Genomic DNA, 23,977 nt, shown 5'->3' with positions numbered 1-23,977 from the left:
ATGTTTCTCAAAGATTGAAAATGTTTTCTATTTCTTTCATACATGAATTAATTAATCAAGTAACTGGTTACAAAGATGAAAGTGTAAGATTCCCACCCTCAAGGAGCTTACAGTCAAAGTAGTTTCAAGTATATAAATTAATTTTCATAATGATTCCATAAGGAAGTTTGAGATATCATTATTTCCATCTTAAAGGTTCTGAAAATTGAGACTTGCCCTGGTTTGCACAGCTAGGCAGATGCAGAGCCAAGCCTGGAACCCAGTCTCCTGTCTCCTAGCCTGACACACATTTCACCTGACATTCTTCACTTGACATTCACACATTTAAACACTGCTATTTTAGGGTTTTACCAATTGACTTTTTAAGTAAACTTTATATTAAAAGAAAATATAAAGATAAATATTTTAACTCTCTATTTAAATATTTCTCTTCGGTTTCCCTATCCTTTCTTAGTTATTACACCTCACTAATAGCTGTACTTAGAGAACAGGCATTGAAAAACTGCTAAATTTCTTTTTAAAATATTTCCACAAGTCTTGCTATTGTTGGCATGTTTTCACTTTTCCTTCAAACATTGAGGCAGGCTTACAAGAATAATTCTTCAAGATTTTGTTTGGCTGTCAAGAAACTTTAAACAGCCTGATAATTTATTAAACAATACATATAGGTTCCATTTTTAAAGGGTCTTATTTTATTTTTTTACTTTGACAGTAAGGTGGAAATTTTAAAATCTTTCCAATGTGGAAGAAGACCATGGGTCATGCCTGGCATACACTTAAACATTTGGTGTATTGACACGGCTCATATCTATTTACAAAAATTGGAGATTTATATCAGGATTACAGGCATAGAAGCCATATTCCACTTTGCAAAGTAGATTAACACCCCTAAATTCAATCAGTAAAAATCGTACACTGTACAAGAACTCAGGATAAGAGAAAAGAAGGCCCCATCTTAGGATATCCTCACCCTTGGCACCTTCAAGATGATTCTGGCCAGGAATCTGGGGTGTTGTCACAAAAAACTCTGCTATCTGAACATGTGATCAGCGTTAAGTGGGAGTCAGACAGTGTTGAAAATTGGGGCTAGAGAGGACTTGGCAGTTCTTTTGCCTCCTGTCTGTGAGCTTATCTCCTTCTACTCCTTCTGAAAATCTTTCCTGAGCATCCACCACACATCAGACTCCGGGCTTGGTACCAGAGGCAAATGCAGCAGGGAGCAGCTCTGCCCTCGGCCGCGTTTGTTCCTTCATCTGTGTGGTTAATGCTTCTTGATTTCCCCTTCCCTTTTTGGATTCCTTTACTGACATAATGAGAACCTAGTTTGTGTGTGCGCCTATGCCCGTGTGTTTATTTTAATTATATACTTAATAAAGTTTTAATTACCTCTATTTTTCATTGTTTTTTTTAGCAACTATTGTAGCAAGTTGATTTAAATATTTAAAATAATACTCTAAACTCGGATTCTGGTTGTTTTTTTTTAATAGTCACTGTGAACAGGTGTTGCTTTCTAAAATAAGGATTAGGAGAAATACTTAATGGTACTGTTTTTTCCTCTGAGAAAGACAGTTCTTGAGAGAGAAAGTAAGCTGGCTTTTGATAGCTTGTGGTTCTCAGTAGAGAATGTGCATCTTGAGAAACAAAGTACCTTTAGTAATCCAAGAACTATTTGAATATATTAGTCACTAAAGATGGAAGCTTAAGGATTAAAATAAATAATTCTTTTCTGATTAAAATCTATTTTATATAGGTAGATGGGGAGATGGTACTCATATCTGTTGGGAAGATTTTGGGGGAATAAAGCAGAGGGGAGTAGGATTGGGCATTTGGCTATTCAGCAACTGGATTTACAGGTAACATCAGTAAATGAGTCAACAGTAATGAACACCACAAAAGTCTGCTAAAACAAAGCAGTCATTACAGTCTTCATTAGGCAAACAAGATCAGGATCTCAGTGGTCAAGTAGTGAGATACAAGCCAGACTAGGAAGTTAAAGAATAGAATATCAGAGAGCCAGGTATTAAAGTTTTTTCAGCCATGAGGTTAGTATTTTTTTCCTTTTTAACTATTTTCTAATACATAAAATATGCAGTACAGTAAGTCCTCTACATTCAAATGAGTTCTGTACCAAGAGCGACTTCGTAAGTCCAATTTGTTAGTAAGTCCAACAAAGTTTGCCTAGGTACCCAACTAACACAATCGGCTATATACCACTGCTTTTACGCTTGCTTCCGGGCATCCTGGGCTTGAAATAAAGATACTGTACTACTGTACTCAATACGGTACTGTACAGTAAAGTACACAAAAGCACAACCACTTGTAGAGGATGCATGCACGTGACAATATATACCAGACATGTGAACTAACTTATGTGATTGGACATGTGAACGCACATTCGCATCTTTGAAAGTTCGCAACTTGAAGGTTCCTATGTAGGGGACTTACTGTAGTACAAAATTCAAAGGTGCAGAATAGTACACAGTGAAAAGTAAGTCAGCCTGCCACCCCATCCCACAGTCCACTGTCCCCTTCCCCAGAGGCAACCATCATTAACAGTCTCCTATATAGCCTCGCAGAAGTCTACGCACAAACAAGCAAGTGGTAGTATAATATACATACTTGCTGTTTTCACATATACTTGCAACTGTTATGTTCTTTTTAATGTTTGCATGGTATTTCAATGCACGGTGGAGCATACTTTAATCAAATCCCTATTATAAGATATTTGGATTATTTCTGATCTTCTGCTCTTACAGACAATGATAGAGTCAGTAACCTTAGGCATGCCTAATTTCACACTGAAATTATTATATTAAAAGGACAAATTCCTATCCCCCAAAAGAGGGGATATATGGAAACATATAGCTGATTCACTTTGCTGTACAGGAGAAACTAACACAACATTGTAAAGCAGCTATACTCCAATAAAAAGTAATTTAAAAAACTCAATGAGTGTAAAATAAAAATTCAAGTGATAAAAAAGCAGTTTGTCATAATTTGACAGCATTTTTTCTTAGCTCCATAGAACACAAAATAATGGTGTGTCATATATTCAATGATGTCTTAGATTTAATCAAATGTGTAACTATTTTCTATAAAAATCTTAAACATTGGCATTATTTTAGAAAATTATCCATAGTTCCAAATACTAACCTTCTTATTTTAAAAAGTGAGCATATTTTAAGTCAGTAGAATTTACCTCCAATAAATGTTTACTGAAAACCCTCAAAGAAAGAACTGTAATAGGTACAATGTGGAATATTAAAGTAAATAAGACAGCCCCTGAACTAAAAGAATTAAAAAAAAAAAAAAAAAAAAAAAAAAGGACAAATTCCTAACAGTGGGATTGCTGGATCAATGGGTTTGTTCATTTAAAAAAAAAATTTTAATTGTGGAAAACTAGACATAACATAGAATATACCATCTTGACCATTTAAAAATGTACAGTTCAGTAGTGCTAAGTATATTCACCTTGTTCTGCAGCCAATTTCCAGAATTTTTCATCTCGCAAAACTGAAACTCTCTATCGATTAAACAACACCTTCTCATTTCCCCCTCCTCTCAGGTCCTGGCAACCACATTCTACTTTGTTTCTATGAATCTAACTACTCTTAGATACCTCATGGTTTACAGTATTCGTCTTTTGTGACTGGCTTATTTTACTTAGCATAATGTCTTCAAGATGCATCCATGTTGTACCATGTGACAGGATTTCCCTCCTTTTTAAGACAATAATATTCCATTGTATGTACATACCACATTTTGTTTATCCGTTTAGCTGTCAGTGGACATTTGGGTTGCTCCCACCTCTTGGCTATTATAAATAATGCTGCTATGAACATAGTCTTGTACATAGCTACTTGAACACAGATACTTGTACAAGTATCTCTTTGAGATCCTACTTTCAACACTTTTGAAGTGGAACTGCCAGATCATGAGTTTGTGTATTTAAAAAGACTTTTTTACTGCTAAGGTGCTCTCCATAAATTTTGTAATAATTTATGTTCCCCTCAACAATAAACTTTACTGTGCTCTGTCTGACTTTTCAACATTTGTCACTCTGTTGGGGGAAAAGGTTATCTCATCATAGTCTTTATTTATATTTACGTTAAAATGAGTGGAGTGGAGCATCTTTTCCTATGTTTAAGATTGTTTTAAAATATAATGTATTGGGAGTCCCTGGTGGTCTAGCGGTTAGGATCTGGTGCTTTCACTGCTGTGGCCTGGGTTCAATCCCTGGTCGGGAAACTGAGATCCCGCAAGCCTCGGGGTTCAGCCAATAAATAAATAGATAGATAGATAGATAGATAGATAGATAGATAGATAAAATATAGTATATTAATAGAAAATGTGAGGTATAGGAAGGCCAACAGGTCAGGAGACAATTGCCACTGGAATGACAGTTTATTACTCTCAGTTCCTAAATGAAGGAGGCATGCCATGTCATGGGGGGGCACGTGGGGAAGCACCAGGTGGGTCAGGAGGCACAGGGAGAGGGAGGAACAGTGGGCAAGAGCCTTTATTGCTGTTTCCCTGGGAAGGAAGGGATGAGGCAGAGTAAGCAGCTTAGGATCGGCTAGTTTGAATAATTTCAGCAGGCTCTGGGGCAGAGGAGATGTCCCTAGTTGTTTGGCACCTGGCATTGGGATGATGAGGGCAGTTGTATAGTTGACCAGAGTGTGAGGGCCTACTAAACGAGATGGCTGAGGGTGTGGACTCTGGATTGGTTGGTTTCCATTTGAAAAGCTGTCCTCCTCCCAGGAGGAGGACTCTTGTCAAGGTGGGGGAGGAGGACAATGAGGGAGGCAAGGTGACTCAGGCATATTATCAGGTGGTTTTGAACAAGGCGTATCTGGCATAGGCATGTAGGGCAGATGTTAAAGCATCAACTTTACAGAAGCTGGAAGCATGGTTAATGTAGAGACCTATTTGTACTTTCTTTTTTTTGTAAATTTTGTTCACTTCCTTTTTTTTATTGTGTAGTTTTTCTTAGAGATTCATAGAAACTCTTTATGCATACAGAAAATAGGCCTTTGTGTATAATATGCATTGCAAACTCTTTCTCTCAGATTTTTGATTTCTTTTGAGTTTGCTTAAGGTGGCTTTTCTCCACGTGGCAGTTGATTTTTCATGTGCTTAAATTTACTGATCTTTTCTTTTACAACTTCACGATTTTATGTCATACTTAAGAAGACTTTCGGCACTCTGATACATAAATTGTTTCCTGTGTTTTCTCCTAGTACATTGATAGTTTGAGTCATCACATTTTAACCTTTATTCTATCTGGCATGTATGTTGGTATAAGGGGAAACGGAGAGGAGATGACGGGAAGCTTAGAACCTCATGCCAAGTCCATTATCTTCTGAGGCAAATGTTCTTTACATATTCCCAGTCCAGGCATACCTAGGTGTAGGCAAACAAGTATACCTGGGTGGCATCAAAGATATGAATTAAGGGGGTACAAGCATTACCAGACATCAACCTCAGATTAGAAGACAGGAATTTTGCTGTCTATAGAGACTACATCTAAGAATGGACAGCCTCAAACTATGTTAAATACTAATGGTTTGGAAAGAAAATCTCTGATTGGTGGCGGGGGGATGCGGGAAGTGGAAGAGTGGTTTAGTAAAAATGGGCTGTAGTCCTTGCTCTGCATGTACTAGCCATACAGGCTTCAGAAAGCCATGTAAGTTCTCTGAGCCTCATTTTACACTAATAGTACATTTCTCACCTTCAGGGGTACCTCACTGTCTACCATCTTGATTTTCACCCTCTTTTTAAACTGCTTTTATAACTTTTTTTCCAGTAAAAGTCATACACAGCAGCACAATATGTAAAACAGAGTTGGATGTGGCGGATATAGAAGTGAAGGACGCAGAGGTGAAGGTCGCCCCCCATTCTCTCCCCCTCACATCTCCTGTCACCACCAGCACCACAGCTCCAGTCCCCCTGGGGTGCTGGGGAAACCCCCATGCTCTGTGCAGATAGACTGTGAACTGAATAAAAGGGAGCCATCTCTCTTCCACCCTAAAACCCATCTCAGCACAGCCCAAGGAAACATGGATCTGCCTCCAGAAAGCTGTGGAAAGCAACTTGACTATACTGAAGGTTCCCTCAGGAAGAGAGGAGGGAGTTCCACAGCGCATCATACGGCAAAACTTCTTAAAATTCCTCATCAAAGCAGATGCCTCTCCCACACACACCCCACTTGACCCCCTCTTTAAAAACTTCCCCGGAAACTTTTTTTCCCATCCTCAGGCAGGTTTTTCTCCCTTTCTATCTACACCCCTCTTCTCCTTGATATCTTTGGTCATTTCATTATTTTATAAAACAGTCTTTAGAGTTCCTTCCAGTTTCCCTCCCCACCCCGTATCCCATCAACACCCCAGGTCCAGGCACAGAACTGAACAATCAGTAGGTGGCAGGGGGAGATTGCAGGCACTTAGATTTGATTTTTTTTCTTGCATTAACATAAGGATTAAATATCACTTGCTTGAACTTATAGTCAAATCCCTCTACAATCTGATCCACCATTCCTTTCTTCTCTTTAATTTTTTTTTTTACTGTTCTCTGTTGTATATACCTTATGCTCCAGCCACATTAGACATATCATTGTTTTCCTAGCTAGCTCCTGATTTTCCAACCTGGTTTTGCTCATCCTCTACACAGCCCAGGAGTGCTCTCCACACTGCAGTGCTTCAGAATTCTACGCATTTTTTCCAGGACAGCTCAGACCCCACCTTCTTAAAGCATGCCACTTCCTTGACAAAATGGGAACACTTCTGTTGCTGTAACTTCCCTGCATAGTGCTTGTACCATATGCCACTTATTATTTCTTTCCTGTTTTTTAAGCTAATCTATAGAAGCTTTAGGAACTTTGAAAGCAGGAAGCCTTTGCTATTCTTCTTAATATTCCTTGCAAACTCTTAGTGCACTGTAACATGTGTAGCCATGCCACTTTCAAAGGAATAGATGTACACAGTAATTAGTAACATCCTCCACCAAAATAATCACACTACTGAATCACTACCTTACAAGGCACACTTAAAGAGAAGAAATTTCTTCTGAGTTTCTGAATGCATTTTCCGCATCAAGTCCACCTAAATTCTCAGATACTTAAATGTTTAAAGTTAGAAATATCTGGGACTTCCCTGGTGGCTCAGTGGTTAAGAATCCGCCTGCCAATGCAGGGAACACGGGTCCGAGCCCTGGTCCAGGAAGATCCCACATGCCAGGGAGCAACTAAGCCCGTGTGCCACAACTACCGAGCCTGAGCTCTAGAGCCCATGAGCCACAACTACTGAGCCCTCGTGCCACAACTACTAAAGTCTGCGTGCCTAGAGCCTGTTCTCCATAACAAGAGGAGCCACTGCAATGAGAAGCCCACGCACCGCAACGAAGAGTAGCCCCCGCTCGCCGCAACTAGAGAAAGCCCGCATGCAGCAACGAAGACCCAACGCGGCCAAACATAAATAAATTAATAAAATAAAATAAAATTCTAAAAAAAAAAAAAAGAAATATCATAACAAGTTAGAGCCATTGTACATCTATTTCAGTTTTATTTTTGCTGACTGAGCAAGGGATATGCAATGGGGAGGCAGTGATTTTCAAATATTCTTTGAAAACAGAACAAAATCTTTTAAGTGAAATTGAAGATGAAGCCTCAAAATCCAAGATATAAAAGCAGAACTATTCAAGGTGAACAGTGTTTCATGCAGCATACATTCTCCTGGCATCTCCCCCTACCCCCCTTCCTTTAACCTTCATGAAATATATCTACAGAGCCTTGGGGTCGCTGGGGACACAGTTCAAGAACCTCTACTATAGCGGTTCAGCCTGTTAAATACCAACCCCATAAATACCATACCATAAAGACTGTAACTTCTGTAACCATTCAACGTCCATAACTACCCACGATATGCCCATGAGCCACTCTAGATTTATAATCATTTGCTTGATCAGATAAAGACAAAAATTTTACTTGTTATAGGATAGAAATTTTAAAAGTCACCATCAGCAGCACCATTCATTTATAAATGATATTTGCATTTTAAAAGAATTATTTTATATAACAAATGAAAATAAGAACTTTGGTGTTTACATGAGAAATCTTTTGGCTCCCAAAGAACTTACAAAGTGCTTTGTACTTAAGGGGAATGTTTTCCTTGTGAATCCTGCCATGTAACCATGGAAGTAAAAGAGTGTTTGGAGAGTACAGAAACTTGCTTGCCTTTTCTGTCAGAATTGTTATAAATTCTAACTTAGCTACAGAAAATAAACAATTTTTAACCACTAGGTTAAGTAGGGACATTAACACTCTTGAAAATAAATTCTTAAAAAAAAATCTCCTGTTAACAGAAAATTATGTAATTGTTTTTGTTAAGATACAAAAGAGACGTTTCACCTTAAATTAAGATTTAATTGGAATCATCTTCTGCTTTGTAGATTCACACAGAAAATCAGAGCAGGGGTGATAACTGAGATTTATGTACTTTACCATGGAATTAATTTCCACAGGTTATTTATCAGAGAAAATTAGTCCATTTCATGAGAAAAACACCAAGAAAGCCAGGAAAGCTGAAAATGGATAATGGCCCACGCATGATACAGAGTCTGTAAATAACAGAGATTGTTTCTTCTTTTTCCTCAGGGAAGACTTTAGTGGTGTAAAGTCTTTACCTCCTTATTGTGGCACTAACCTCAATAAACAGAGATAACATTGGAAATGCTCCTAGGAAAGTGTCCAGCACATGGTTGGCACTCGGTAAGGGACAGCTGCTTATCATTATGAATATTCAGAAGCGGAATCGCTAAACAAAAATTAAAACAGGTTACTTGGATTAACTGAAAAAAATTATGATACTCATTACTGAATGGGAAATAAATGTAGGCAAATAGTTTTGTGGTCCCTTCTTTGATAAACTTTCACAACATAAGCACAAATTACTTGCCTCTTGTAGAAGATGAGAAAACCAATTTCCAGAGCCAGAAAGTGAGCAAGTTTTCAGATTCTATATGATTCCAAATATGCTGAACCTTTGTATGAGGGCTTTTGTAATAGAGAAGCAATTCATCTTAAACAGTGTCATCCTTAATCACTCAGAGAAAATCTTTTTTAAAAATTAATTTATTTATGTATTTTCGGCTGCGTTGGGTCTTCGTTGCTGCGCACGGGCTTTCTCTAGTTGCCGCGAGCAGGGGCTACTCTTTGTTGTGGTGCACAGGCTTCTCATTGCGGTGGCTGCAGAGCACAGGCTCTAGACATGCGGGCTTCAGTAGTTGCAATGTGCGGGCTCAGTAGTTGTGGCTCGTGGGCTCTAGAGCACAGGCTCAGCAGTTGTGGCGCACGGACTTAGTTGCTCCGCAGCATGTGGGATCTTCCCGGACCAGGGCTGGAACCTGTGTCCCCTGCATTGGCAGGTGGACTCCCAACCACTGCGCCACCAGGGAAGTCCCACTCAGAGAAAATCTTGAATGCTAGAGATTAAACTTATGTTTTGAGAGTTTAGAAAGTTATTATTTGGAAAAGATCTTATTCAAAATAATTTAATAAGCACGTCACACCATGCTATACACATAGTAGGCAAATGATAAATATTTATTGGATTAAGATAATAAAGATAAATGTAATAGTTATTTTAAGGGGCTAAAACAAAAAAAGTTGTCTATTTTAAAATGTGATTTTTTTGCTTTCAAAAGAAGAGTATATATTCTAAGCATTACAGTGCAGATTTCATTCTGAAAATGGCTAATAAAATAATAAAGATCGGGCTTCCCTGGTGGCACAGTGGTCAAGAATCCGCCTGCCAATGCAGCGGACACAAGTTTGAGCCCTGGTCCGGGAAGATCCCACATGCTGAGGAGCAATAAGCCCGTGCGCACAACTACTGAGCCTGAGCCCTAGAGCCCGTGCTCCGCAACAAGAGAAGCCACCGCAATGAGAAGACCGCGCACCGCTCGCCTCAACCAGAAAAAGCCCACACACAGCCAGCAAAACAAAACAAAACAAAAGGTTCATGATGTTGGGTTTGGCAATGATTTCTAGGGTTTGACACCAAAAACACAAGCAACAAAAGTGAAAATAGATAAATTGGATTACATCAAAATGAAAAAAAAAAAAAAAAAAGATCGTTTTGAGTTACTGTGTGAAGCCTAGGAAGATGCTGATCACCAGTTATCTAGATCATGGTTTTAATTCTGGTTTACCCCTGGGACTTTAGGTGAGCAAAGGTGCACAGGCAGAATTGAGTATGAGCTTGGGGACAGTAGGCTGCTGACCTGACCGAAAAGTTGTTGAGGGGTAGAAAGAGCAAAGTAGAAGGAGCCATGCTATGGGGCTGTGGAGGAGAAGAGGGGCAGTACAGAGGGAACAGCTCAAGGAATAACAGGTGCACTAATAGCACAGAAGTTGTTAGAGGGAATGAAACTGCCTGAAGTTCTATTTTATGACAATCTATTTTATATAACATTGCTTAAAATAAGTTAGCTATTGGCCAAGTGTGATTTTTGTTGTATTGACTTTTGACTACATGTAAGAGCTACATGTCTATTTCATTTCAATGGGCAGGTTTCCTTGTGTGCTATAGCAGATGTGTTACAAATACCATAGACAAGCATGCATGTATATCATATATGTACATGTGGGGTGTGCATGCGTGTGTGTGTATACATGCATCAACACACCACAAGGGGAACCTACCCATATGCAGAAAACTATTCTCATTTCTACCGGCAGCTGGACCCAACGTAAGTGAAAATTCCCAGTCATATTGCTTGATATCCATTCCAGTGTAAGCTCTTTGAAAGCTATTAGAAATACAAGACTTAGGTTACCTCTAATTTGGATAACTATTGGAGAACGTTTGTGAAAGAAGCAAGTTTTAAGATCATTAATGTCTTAAAAATAGAGAAAAAGAGTAAAACCAGTCTCTGCTTAACTAAAGGTTTATAATCATAGCAAACTAGTGCTCTAATGATTTAAAATGTCCATACATGATTCCTGAAACTTGGGCATTACACTGTTAACAAAGAATGTTTTTTGGTCTGTGGCCTAGTTCATATTTCTTTTGCTATATGCACACGTACACACATACACACACACGCGCATGCACACACTGTATCCTGCGTGACAACCCTCCACCCTCACAAGCTGGTGTCTCCCAGAAGATGCACTATGTGAGGCTTCAGTATGTCATTGCTTCCTCCCTTCACTGTGAAGTGACCGCTTAAGTCAAAAGCAATGATTTGCAGAAATCCATAGTAGAGTAACATGATGGCTTCTAAGACATCTAGTAACCCAACAAAATAGTGCGGCTGGCAGAAGCAAGGGAAAGCACGTCCAAATCTCAAATAATCCAGAGAAAGTATCTGTTCCAGTAGGAAGAAATCTCTGCCCTCTTCATAAGGAAGCAACCCTGGGACTTCTCAGATGACACATTTACAGGGTAGGTGGATGGGATACGACTGTGCTGGTTCCTCCCTATCTCCAACCCCTTCTGTGAAAGCGTTTGCCCCAAGTACATCTATTTACTAGGTTATTTCATCTAGCCCCACAGATTCATTACCATCTGTATTCTAGCGACCTAGATGTCTTCCCTGAACATCACACTAACATCCAAATGCCATCCACTTGGATGTCTTAGAGATATTTGAACTGAGAAGATTCAAAACTGCTGGTCCCCATCCCTTACCCGCCCGCCTGCACACTTTCCAGCCAGCTCTCCCGCGCAGTTCTTCCACATCTCAGGTAACAGCGACTCCGTCCTTCAAGTTGCTCAGGCTAAAATCCCGCACTTTTCTGTGATAACTCTAAATCATTCCACTGTCCACCGCTTTATCTTAAAGATCCACTTCACTGCAACCACCGTCACTCTCCAAGGTTATTGCAAATACCATCAAACTGGTGTTCATGCTTCAATCTTGTCTCCCAACAGTCTATTCTCCGCTTTTAAAACTGGATGAAATCATGTACCTTCTGTAATCAAAACCCGTACGGCTCTTACCTACTCTGAGTAAAAGGCAAAATCCTCACCATGACTCACAAGGTCTAGAGGACCTGGCAGCCCCACCCGCATTTCTTATTTAACCCCAACTCCCCAAGCTCTCTCTGACCTCATCTCCTAAACCCCTCCCACCCGAGACTGTCTGCTTTTCCAGCCTCCTTGCTGACCCTAAAACGTGCCAAGCATCTTCGCGCTTGATGCTCCCTTTGCCTGGAGCATATTTCTCCCGGATATCTGCCTGGCTTGTCCTCCCGTATCTTTAAGTCTCTGTTCCAATGTCACCTCCACAGAGAGGTCTCCCCAGACCACCTGTACAAAATAGCACCTTTCCTCTGATACTCCTTACCTCTCCTTACCCTGCTTAAATTTTCATGGATTTATCATATATTGTTTATTTATTCATCTCTTCTGATTAAATATAAACTCCCTGAGTATAGGGGTCTTGTCTGTTTTTTGGTCTTCCTTGAAGACCACATCATATACACTCAATAAATACCTTTTAAATGAATGACAGCAAACTCCACTCTAACATTTTTGTCTTCATAAATCTTTTAATTCCAAGACATTTTTGGCTTCTCAACTTTAGTTAATAAAAGCTGCTGTTGAATCTAGGTACGGTGTTTTTGTTTTTTTTTAACATCTTTATTGGAGTATAATTGCTTTGCAGTGGTGTGTTAGTTTCTGCTTTAGGTAGTTGTTAACTAATCAAACTATTGGAACCAAACGCATCTGCCCAACTAGCCCACTGAATTCAGAATTTTTGGTAAATATACCTATATCAATGAATTCAGTCACATATGAAATTCTGTTTTTTCTTCTTTAGTCAAGCAACCTCAAAATCTGTCTTTATGCATATTCTCCAGCTTTCTGCTAATATAAATTAGCAAAGTTGTATAAAGGCTTCTCCTCCAGTTTGACTTTATAACTGACCAGAGGGCATGTCTTGCCCTGGTTACAGATCTGGGCATGCTGAGGAGTGGGATGGAGGAGCGTAAAGGAGAATTAAGATCACTCCCTCAGAATTACTGTTTTTGTTTTTTTCAGATATATACCCAGGAGTGGAATTGCTGGGCCATATGATAGTTCTATTTTTAGTTTTTTGAAATATCTCCATACTGTTTTCCACAGTGGCTGCACCAGTTTACATTCCCACCAACAGTGCACAAGCATTCCCTTTTCTTCACACCCTCTCCAACATTTGTTGTTTCTGTTCTTTTGGATGATAGCCGTTCTGACAGATGTGAGGTGATATCTTATTTGGTTTTGGTTTGCATTTCCCAGATGATTAGTGATGCTGAGCATCTTTTCACGTGCCTGTTGGCCAGCCATTTGCATTTCCTCTTTGGAAAAATGTCTATTCAGGTCTTCTCCCCATTTTTTGATTGGGTAGTTTGTTTTGTTGATGTTGAGTTGTGTGAGCTGTTTATATATGTTGGATATTGATCCTTTACTGGTCATATCATTTTCAAATATTTTCTCCCATTCAGTAGGTTGTCATTTTTGGTCAGTGGTTTCCTTTTTTTTTTTTTAATGTATTTTTTAATTTTTAATTTATTTTTGGCTGCGTTGGGTCTTCGTTGCTGCACACGGGCTTTCTCTAGTTGTGGCAAGCTGGGTCTACTCTTCATTGCGGTGCACGGGCTTCTCATTGTGGTGGCTTCTTTTGTTGTGGAGCACGGGCTCTAGAGCACAGGCTCAGTAGTTGTGGCGCCTGGGCCTAGTTGCTCTGTGGCATGTGGGATCTTCCCGGACCGGGGTTCGAACCCATGTCCCCTGCATTGGCAGGCGGATTCTTAACCACTGCGCTACCAGGGAAGTCCTCAATGGTTTCCTTTGCTGTGCAAAACCTAAGTTTAATTAGGTCCCATTTGTTTATTTTTGCTTTTATTTCCTCTACTTTAGGAGACAAATTCAAAAAAATATTGCTGCTATTTATGTCAGAGTATTCTGCCTGTGTTTTCCTCTATGAGTTTTATAGTATCTGATCTTACATTTAGGTCTTTAATCCATTTGAGTTTATTTTTTGTATATGGTATTAGAGAATGTTCTAATTACAATCTTTTACATGTAGCTGTCAAGATACATGCACCCCAATGTTCATGGTGGCATTATTTACAATTGCCAAGATATGGAATCAACCTAAGTGTCCATCAACAGGTGAATAGATAAAGAAGATGTGGTATATAAATACAATGGAATACTACTCAGCCATAAAAAAAGAATGAAATTTTGTCATTTGCAGTAACATGGATGGACTTGGAGGGCATTATGCTAAGTGAAACAAGTCAGACAGAGAAAGATAAATACTAAATGATATCACTTTTATGTGGAATCTAGAAAATACAACAAAATAGTGAAGTGAATATAACAAAAAGAAGCAGACTCACAGACATAGAGAACAAACTAGTGATTACCAGTGGGGAGGGAGGAGGGGCAATAGAGTGGTGGGAGAGCGGGAGGTACAAACTACTGGGTGTAAGATAGACCCAAGGATGTACTGTGTAACATGGGCAGTATAGCCAATAGTTTGTAATGACTGTAAATGGAAAGTCACCTTTAAAAATTGTATTAAAAAATTTTTTGAAAGATTACTGTCTCAGGAAAGAGGACAACAGTGCCTTCAGCAAGAAGACCTCTATCTAATGTGGGGGAGGGACCACTTCAAGGAGTCACGGAGGCTCAGTCACATTTGGGAATTCAGGGGACTCCGAGTTCTCCAAGTACCCCCAATCTCCCTCATTTCTGTTCTCACTTCCAACTCTTCCCAATCAATAAACAAAAGAAACCTGGCAGAGCTATGATTCAGTAAACATTGCAAATTGGCAATGCACAGAATGAAATTCGAGTCTGGATTCAGCCAACTCTGCTTGTTACCTCTGGGGAGAGGGAGGACATTGGAATTGAAGGTGGTTTGCAAAGAGGTCTTTAGTCTATAATTTTTTAAAAAAAATTAAAGCATTTATGCATTTGGTATGATTAAAATTAATTTCAGGGGCTTCCCTGGTGGTGCAGTAGTTGGGAGTCCGCCTGCTGATGCAGGGAACACGGGTTCGTGCCCCGGTCCGGGAAGATCCCACATGCCGCGGAGCGGCTGGGCCTGCGCGTCCGGAGCCTGTGCTCCGCGAAGGGAGAGGCCACAGCAGTGAGAGGCCCGCGTACCGCACACACACACACACACAAATTAATTTCAAATTTGCAATATGGTATAAGTATGAAAAACTACTTTTTTCTTTAGGAACTCAGCCAGGTAGAACAATCACTGTCTGGCCTAGTACAACCATACTCCTCTGCATGATATATACCCAGAGGCATGTTCCTAGAACCCCTTCTAAAAGTTTGTCATTCTTATGTACGCAATGCTATAATATATGTGATCCTGTCTTGCCATATCCACCCCTGAAGTCAATCACTTCTTTTTTTTTTTTTTTTTTTTTTTTTTGCGGTATGCGGGCCTCTCACTGCTGTGGCCTCTCCCGTTGCGGAGCACAGGCTCCGGATGCGCAGGCCTAGCAGCCATGGCTCACGGGCTTAGCTGCTCCGCGGCATGTGGGATCTTCCCGGACCAGGGCACGAACCCGTGTCCCCTGCATCGGCAGGCGGATTCTCAACCACTGCGCCACCAGGGAAGCCCTCAATCACTTCTAAACCGCATTCACAATCTCCCAGATCTTCAGATTTGATAGTACCTACTCCTTCCCCAGTTGTAACTCTGGCTTCTTTAGACTACAGCTCTTCATCTATGGTAACATATTCATGAACCACTTCGAGTAATAACACTCTTGTCTCAAATTTCCTTTACATCCTAGCCTAACAGATTGATTTTAGGGTAGAACCTAGACGATTATGGAATAATGTAATGTATAATAAGGAATATATAGGATGGTATAGGACCAAAGAGACAAGGCACCAAACCCCTCCTGATGTCATCAGGGAAGACTGCCCAGGAAAGATAATTATTTAGGAGGATGATGATGATGATAATATATATGTATGTTCTAGGTGCTTTGCATATGCTATCTCATTTAATCATCTCAATAACTCTATTCTACTGTTATCCCAGTTTTATAATTGAAGGAACCAAAGAACAATGAGATTAAGTGATTTTGCCTGTTTTCACACAGCTTGCAAATAATGGAGCTGAAATTCAAACCTAGTTAGTCTGGCTGCTGAGTCCCTGCTCTTAATTATGGATAATAAAACAAAACTCAGTGGGGGTCAAGGATGGCATTCTCTCTAGACCAAGGGAACAGTAACACAAAGTGATGAAAATATGAGAGAATATGGTTTGTACTAGCACAACAAGGCATTCAATTTGGCAGGAGTGTGCGTAGTGGCAGAAATTGGTTCATGAAGGGGCTTATTTGCTGAATTTTATCATATACAAAATGAGGAGCTGTTGACAGGTTTTAAGCAGGAAAATAACATGATCAGAATTGTATTTCTGAATAATCCCTCTGGCAGTTATATGGAGGACGGATTGGAATAGATTCAAACTTGGGGCACAGGTCACTATTAGGAAGGGCTTGCATTATCCTGAGAGGATGATGAGGGCTAAACCAGAACAGCAACAAGAATGATGGAGAAAAGGGGAGATGGAGTTGAATGCTGCAAAATGAAACTGAAACTTCTGTATTTCAACTGTGTCAACAGTATTCTAGAGGGAAATAAGATAATGGTGTTCCTGTGTTTGTCTCTGTCTTCCTGTTAATGAAATAGTACTCATTAAAGTCTTCACAGAGTCAAAGATATTGTCTAGTTAGGTAAACATTATGCAAGTTTTCAGCCAGGAGTAAATATATAAAAATTATTTTACAAATAATACTTAATGTTTCTGCAATTGAAGAAATAAATAGATGAGAAGATTAAATCTTTTATTTCACAAGGTTTTTAACAGACACAAAACATAAACCTATTTATACATAAAGGACAATAAGAATTCTAAGCAAGAGCTTATCATGACGACATTACCCATCATTCTTTACCTTTAAACCTTCTACCCTTTCCTTGGGTAGCCATTCAGAAATAAGGACCAGCGAATTTTGTTATTTGGATATCTTTTATCGTCGTATATTTAAGCTCTTTATTTACTGGATGAATGTGTCATCATTTCAATTAGAGCATTACTACTTATCAGAAAATCTGATTTTTTTTCTGTGATACGTGAGCCAGTTCCATTTGGAATTTCTAAAGGCCGAATTTTAGTCAATATTTTCAAAGTATGATAAAGCTCAGAAATAATTTGTTAATTAAGATAACAAATATTAGCCAGTAAAATGAAACCAAGACAAGACTCTAAAATAATGTATTTGTTAGTAGTCAATCCACATTTATGAACATTAGCATATATTAGTGAACAGTTATGTTAAGGCAAAAGACTCAGATATAATCTATTTCCATCAATATGTTAAAGATTATCAAAATCTAAAATATATTTTATAATATGTGACATGAAATGATTTCAAAAAGGAATTTCTATGTTACAGAGTTTGTTATTAGAAAGGTGCCATAAAAGTATAATGGGAAATAAAATTTTAGTTATTTAATATAAGGTGGAAAGATAGAAAGATAAGCTTTTAAGTATTTACGTAGATTAATGAATTATTTGCCAAACTCTCCTGAAATGATCCCTAGTTCCTATTAAATCAGTGGACATTTGCTATATGACCTGTTTTTCTTTAGAACTGTATTTTTTTAAGGAGTCCATTTTTATCACAGAAATTTACCTAAACTTATACATATATTAATAGTTATATATAGTAAGTGAAAATGCCCTTCTCTGAAATTAATACATTGTATAATATCAAAATCTTCATAGTCCTTAATAGAAAACAGAAAAGAGAGAGAAATAAAGAATCAATTAGTTACAACATTTACATTTGATGTATTATTGAGTAGATATGAAGCCTTTGTAATCTACAACGATATTTTATATTTTTGTCATCACTTAATTCTGTTTGCATTTCTCTTGCTTTAGTATTTTAATAGTATTAATAGTATAGTTTTCATCATGTTTACCTGAACACTTTGTATGTTATATATTTTTAAAAGAATATCTTGCTTCTGGGCTTCCCTGGTGGCGCAGTGGTTGGGAGTCCGCCTGCCGATGCAGGAGACACGGGTTCGTGCCCTGGTCCGGGGGGATCCCACATGCCGCGGAGCGGCTGGGCCCGTGAGCCATGGCCGCTGGGCCTGTGCGTCCGGGGCCTGTGCTCCGCGGCGGGAGAGGCCACGGCAGTGAGAGGCCCGCATACCGAAAAAAAAAAAAAAAAAAAAAAAAAAAAAAAAAAAAAAAAGAATATCTTGCTTCTTTTTGATTAGAATTTTCTATAAAAGACATTAGTTGAAAAATTAACTTCTTACCTAAAGCTACTATCCTCCTTAATCATTTTCAAATAATGGGTAAAGCTGCATCTTTGTGAATTTATTTTTGAAAACTTGGTTACTTTAGTAGAAACAGACACCAGAAATTGAAGGTTGAATGTATTTCTGTGACTCACACACAGTATGGTGTATCCTTTTCAAATTTTATCCTAGAGCACTTTTTTAAACATGCAATATAATACAGCTGTTCTCTCTGAAATGGTCCCTTTTTACAATGCTGAAATTTAACAAACTATTTTAATAATCTTTTTAATATCATTTTTGCATTCTGGAATTAATGAATTATAAAAGTTCCAGATACGTTTGTTTTGTTAAAAAAAATAAACACCCGTATTTGAATCTTCTGATAGCAAAACAAGCAATATACCATTTGGGGCTGAAATATATAATATTTGAACTACGGTTCTATATATTTCAAAATTCATATTTTTTAATAAATTTATCTATTTGTCCTATAAAACTTAGCTTTCTATGAAGTGAATCACTTAATGATATCATCGCTTTGGATATAAAATTGGCCTATATATAAGTGCTTCATTCCTCACCCACACCTACCTCTCCAAAAGAATGTCTACCAGTAGTCTCGCACAGTAGTGAGCAGTCTTAAATTAAAAACAATTGTGCATAGGAGCAAAGGAGGATATTTTTCATGTTAAAACAGTTTTTACCATCAAACATCTAAAGAGTTATAAACGATGAATGAATTACCTTTAAACCATGGTCTTTAAGGTTAAATTCATTTTCTGAATGCTTTTAGGAGTGACATTATGCTATCACATTTTAAAATATTTTAAATGATAAAATTTTACATGTCATGAATAGTGCAGGAACAGGTTCAATTACGTATGTTTCCCTTTGCTTGGGAATTAAAATGCTGTAAATGCCATAAATTGAGTAAGTTTATCTCAGAATGAGGAATAGGGTATTTACAGACAAATAAATACCCAACAACTATTTATAGCTTGAAAAGATGTGTTTAAGTCACAGTCAAAATACAGGTTACTTGTGTAAAATCTAGCCTACTGAATAAACAAGTATTTTTTTAATTAGAGTGAGTAATATGAGTAAAAACTTTTCAAATAAGAGACATTAAGAGAATTATAAATCTAATGTGTGATTCTCAATATTCCCAATTGCTTGCAAGTGTTTATTTGGATAACAGCGTAACAGTAACAAAGGACTTCTTTAAATGGCATATTTTTCGCTTTATTTCAAATGCTGTATAGCATAAGAACCCATTGCTCAGAAATTTTAAGCCATGGAAAAAGAGTATGAAACATATTCCAAAGTGCTGAAGGAATTAATTGCCCTATTAGGTAATGAATACCTAAAAGAATGAGCATTAGTGATTTATGGCTTAAAGTGCTTGGGTCTGATCAGCATTTTGACTTCTTTGAAGGAGGACTTGTAGCCACCAGGTTGTGCCTCACTTATACCAGGCCAGGTCCCCCAGAAAATCCCATTTCGGACACCTCTGTATTTCTGGTGATAATATTTGCCATTTAAGTTTGCAGAAAGACATGCATCAAACCACCAGCCTGAACTGTAGTAGAGCCCACAGTTCCCAGAGGGGTATCGATCGTTGTCTCTATCTGGGGTGGTGAAAAACTTCAGATCGTGGTTGTAATGTTTACTGAAACGTAAGGCATCTCCAGCTGTGCCATTATAGTTACCAATGTGTAAACGGTATTTGAGAAACTCGTTGGCCACATAAAAGTGATCATACAAGGCAAAGAGCTTGACACCGTTAAAGTCTTCAAGATCTATTCTTAGAATCATGTCCTTACTCTTAGTCAGAAGATGGATTTTATCGTTCCCCAGCCAAAATTCTCTTCTGGGGTTTCCAAAGCCTACTTTGTAGTCTTGCCATGTTCTGGTGAAGTTGGTGCTTCCATCAACACGTGCCTGCAGCACTGTCCAGCCTCCCCCCATGGTCTCCATGTCACAGAAAACTTCAAAGCTACTAATTTTGGGATCCGGTGTAACTCTGTAGAGCTCACTGCTTCTTTTGCCTATTGTGTAGTATTCAGAGCAATCTTTATATATAAGATGTTGAACTGCAGGGGTAAAAAAAGAAAGGCATTGGATTTTGTTAATAAAAACTAGGCATCTAAAGAATCCTTTATATGCACGAAAGCAGTTTTATAACTTGATCGATGGTGATAATGAAACCTTGCTCAGCTAAACCTACTTGAACCTGTTTAGCAAATGCTTGTTAATGCCTCAGAACAAGAACTTGGTGTCATAAAGCAGACAAAGCTCCTCAACACAGTCTTGGTTGGTAATAATACTGACAACACCACCAACAAACAACCACAAGAAGAAATAAAAGTGATAGTTTTAGTACTTAGTAATATTTAGTGAGGGCTCCGCATGTGTTCTAGGGATTCTGCCAAAGACTTGATGACATTTTCACACTTAATCTGCATATGAACTTTATGATGTAGATATTATTAACAACCTGCTAGTGAGAAGGAATATGAGGCTCAAAAAGGATCTGTGGCTTTGCCCAACTTCACAGAAGCTTTAAACGGCAGAGCCAGGACAGAGCTCTGGCTGGCTGCAAAGCTTGTCCTCATAACCACTGCATCCCTTGGTCCTGAAAGTCAGATGATTCCAACTCTCCTAGAACTGCATCCCATGTATACAGAGGAAGCACAGGCTTCTATATCCTTTCACCTAAAGAGGCTGATAGACTCCACTTTCAGGCAGTTTTATAGGATTGTTCCAAATGATTTATTAAAATTCTAAAATACAGCATAGATCAACATTTCCATTTATTTTATTTGCTTGACAATTAGATAAAGAAGCTTAAGTTGTTTTTAAAAATTTCAATAATATACCAATATTCTTACTCTGAATTTATTATCCAGGAAAATATTTAGCTGGTGTTTCACATGTCTGGTTTCTAGAAGGAAACCACAGGTGATTATGCTCAGAATTAGTGTAATAAACAGTTAATGTGGCTCTGTAGGAACCAATACAGATATTTACTCCAAAATAATTTTTTAAAAAATTGGTACTGGATCAGGCAAGTTTCATACAAGCCACTTATGAGCCACAAACAATCTATTCATGTGTACTTAGAACTCAGAATATTCAGATATTCAGTTCCCCAAAACTTAGTAGAAAAAAAGACAGTAGAATCTTGTTCTTGTCATTACAAATTGCCACGCAGTGCCACATCTAATGTTCACCCAGGTATGTCACCTAAGATGTGAAACTCTGCCTTGCAACGTGCAGGGCACATTTAGATACAGGCTGCTGGGAGTATTAGCAACAGTGGTCCTGGAATCTCCCAAATACCTTCCCTGGGGAACTACCTAGGGAAGATGCATGAGGTGCTTGTTTCAAAGGACCATGATCTCTGCTTCAGGCACCATATCCCTTCAACCTCACACTCATGCAGAGATGGCTTTCCAAAGTGTGATAAGACCACCATCAGCAATGGTCCCAGAAACTCATGTGGAAAAACCAGGGTTTGGGGGAACCAGTGCCACAGCTTGCAGTTCGTGGGCAGAACAGGCAGTTAGGTTTATGGCCTTTAACGTATATTTATTAAAGCTAATTCAGATTATCAGCAAATAATCTGGATGGGGGAGATGGGTTCTATTGTTACATGCTTGAATTCTAGTGAAAGAGAGGACAAAATAAGAATATATTCCTTCCCTTCGTGGCATGCCAAAACTCCCCTTAAAATGTTTTTGGGCCACTAGGTCTCAAAGCAAAAAGTTTTGCACACATATGAAGCCATATAGCTGCTTTTATCCCATCTATAAAATATCCCATTTCCACTAGACATTTGGGATTATGACCTGCAGATTACTTGCTAAAATCTTTCAGAGGTCTCTTGTTGCCATATAAGGAGCAGTCACCTGACCAAACAAATAAACTGATTTCCAAAGAACAGAGTACAACCACAAACACTGCCTTAACTCTACTGTTTTCAAACACTTCAGTGAAGAGATAAATAAGTTAAACTCACTGAAACATTAAGAAATTCTCTTAGAATATTACTCAGCCATAAAAAAAATGAAATTGAGTTATTCGTAGTGAGGTGGATGGACCTAGAGTCTGTCACACAAACTGAAGTAAGTCAGAAAAACAAATACCGTATGCTAACACATATATATGGAATCTAAAAAAAAAAGAAAAAAAAATGGTTCTGTAGAACCTAGGGGCAGGGCAGGAATAAAGACGCAGACGTAGAGAATGGACTTGCGGACATGGGGAGGGGGAAGGGTAAGCTGGGACGAAGTGAGAGAGTGGCATGGACATACATACTCTACCAAATGTAAAACAGACAGCTAGTGGGAAGCAGCTGCATAGCACAGGGAGATCAGCTTGGTGCTTTGTGACCACCTAGAGGGGTGGGATAGGGAGGGTGGGAGGGAGACGCAAGAGGGATAAGATATGGGGATAGATGTATATGTATAGCTGATTCACTTTGTTATACAGCAGAAACTAACACACCATTGTAAAGCAATTATACTCCAATAAAGATGTTTAAAGAAAAAAGAAAAAGAAAAATTCTCTCCCTCCACTTCTGTTTGTGTGTAGCTCTGGTGTCAGCAAATAAGATCTTTGAAATTGAAAGTGCTTTCTAACGCATACAGAACTCATTATGATTTTTTGTAATTAGGTCCTATTCCTTTCTGTGGGCACATGTGCAAAGATAATAGTTTTTTCTGTATTACCTTGATGAATAAAAGGCTTAACATATAATTCATCCTTTATTTAACTTATATGCCCAGCTTAATGTTTATAGATACTGTCTAGCTATATAACATTCATGAACAAACGATAAGAAAACATTATTATACATACCTGGACGTGATTGTATTTGTTCTTGAGTAGGACACTTAGATGAACATTTGCCATCCAAACTATTGACAACAAATGTTAGGTTTGCCACTTTGCTATCAACATAATGTTCTATGTTGTTCATATTTACAAGATTCAGCTTTTCCAGGCGACCCTGAAGCACGTCGATCTCCTCCTTGGCATCCTTAAGGTCAGAGGACAGCTTGTTAACCTCGCTCTCTAACTCTTTAACTCTGTTGTCACCAGCTTCTCCCAGAGCTCCTGTGCCCGGTAACAGCAGTCCATTTCTGCCCGGGTCTCGGCTGTCATCAGCCTGCAGTTTGCAGTCTTGGCAAGACTTCTTCAGGCTCTTTACAATTTCCTTGAGGTTCTGGACTTCTTTGAACACCTCCTCGATCCTGCCAAACTGCTTAGGGAGCTGAATAGTCAGCGGGGGCAGGTTCACCTGGTAGGGACAGTCGCCTCCCTCCTCGCATTTCGCTCTGCTTTCTAGTCTCACCGGGCAGGCGTCCTGGGCTGCTTCATCTTTAATTTCCTCTGTTGCATTGTTTGCCACAACCAAAAAACCATAAGCAGCAAGGACAGCCGAGCTCAGCCAGCACCACTCCGCCAACTTCATCTTTGCAGTGGCGCTCGCCCCAGCAGGGAAGGGGGCCGGGCTAGAGCTCTTTTTAAGAGCTGCAGCTGCCTTCCTGAGTCAGGCTTTCCGTGTTCTCAGAAAAGGGCGGGAGCACGTTGCATCACCAGGCTCAGAAACGCGGAGGAAGAGG

The 23,977-nt window shown here is 38.9% G+C and overlaps 2 protein-coding genes across 3 annotated transcripts in view; one reads left to right on the top strand and one right to left on the bottom strand.

Moving 5' to 3' along the window:
- The window catches only part of CCDC146 (coiled-coil domain containing 146), a 133,883-nt gene that overhangs the window by 27,996 nt on the left and 81,910 nt on the right, over positions 1-23,977 (top strand). The gene's annotated exons all lie outside the window — the stretch shown is intronic.
- On the bottom strand, positions 18,307-23,921 carry FGL2 (fibrinogen like 2). The gene is made up of 2 exons (XM_059074961.2): positions 23,211-23,921; positions 18,307-20,440 (listed from the first exon to the last, which is right to left on the bottom strand). The coding sequence occupies exons 1-2, from the start codon at positions 23,824-23,826 to the stop codon at positions 19,734-19,736; spliced, it is 1,323 nt and encodes a 440-aa protein (XP_058930944.1). The 5' UTR covers positions 23,827-23,921; the 3' UTR covers positions 18,307-19,733.

The sequence above is a fragment of the Kogia breviceps genome, chromosome 9 (genome assembly GCF_026419965.1).
Source record: "Kogia breviceps isolate mKogBre1 chromosome 9, mKogBre1 haplotype 1, whole genome shotgun sequence".
Lineage (NCBI taxonomy): Eukaryota > Metazoa > Chordata > Mammalia > Artiodactyla > Physeteridae > Kogia > Kogia breviceps.
Note: the sequence above shows the minus strand (reverse complement) of the source record. Positions and strands in the feature narration are given on the sequence as shown.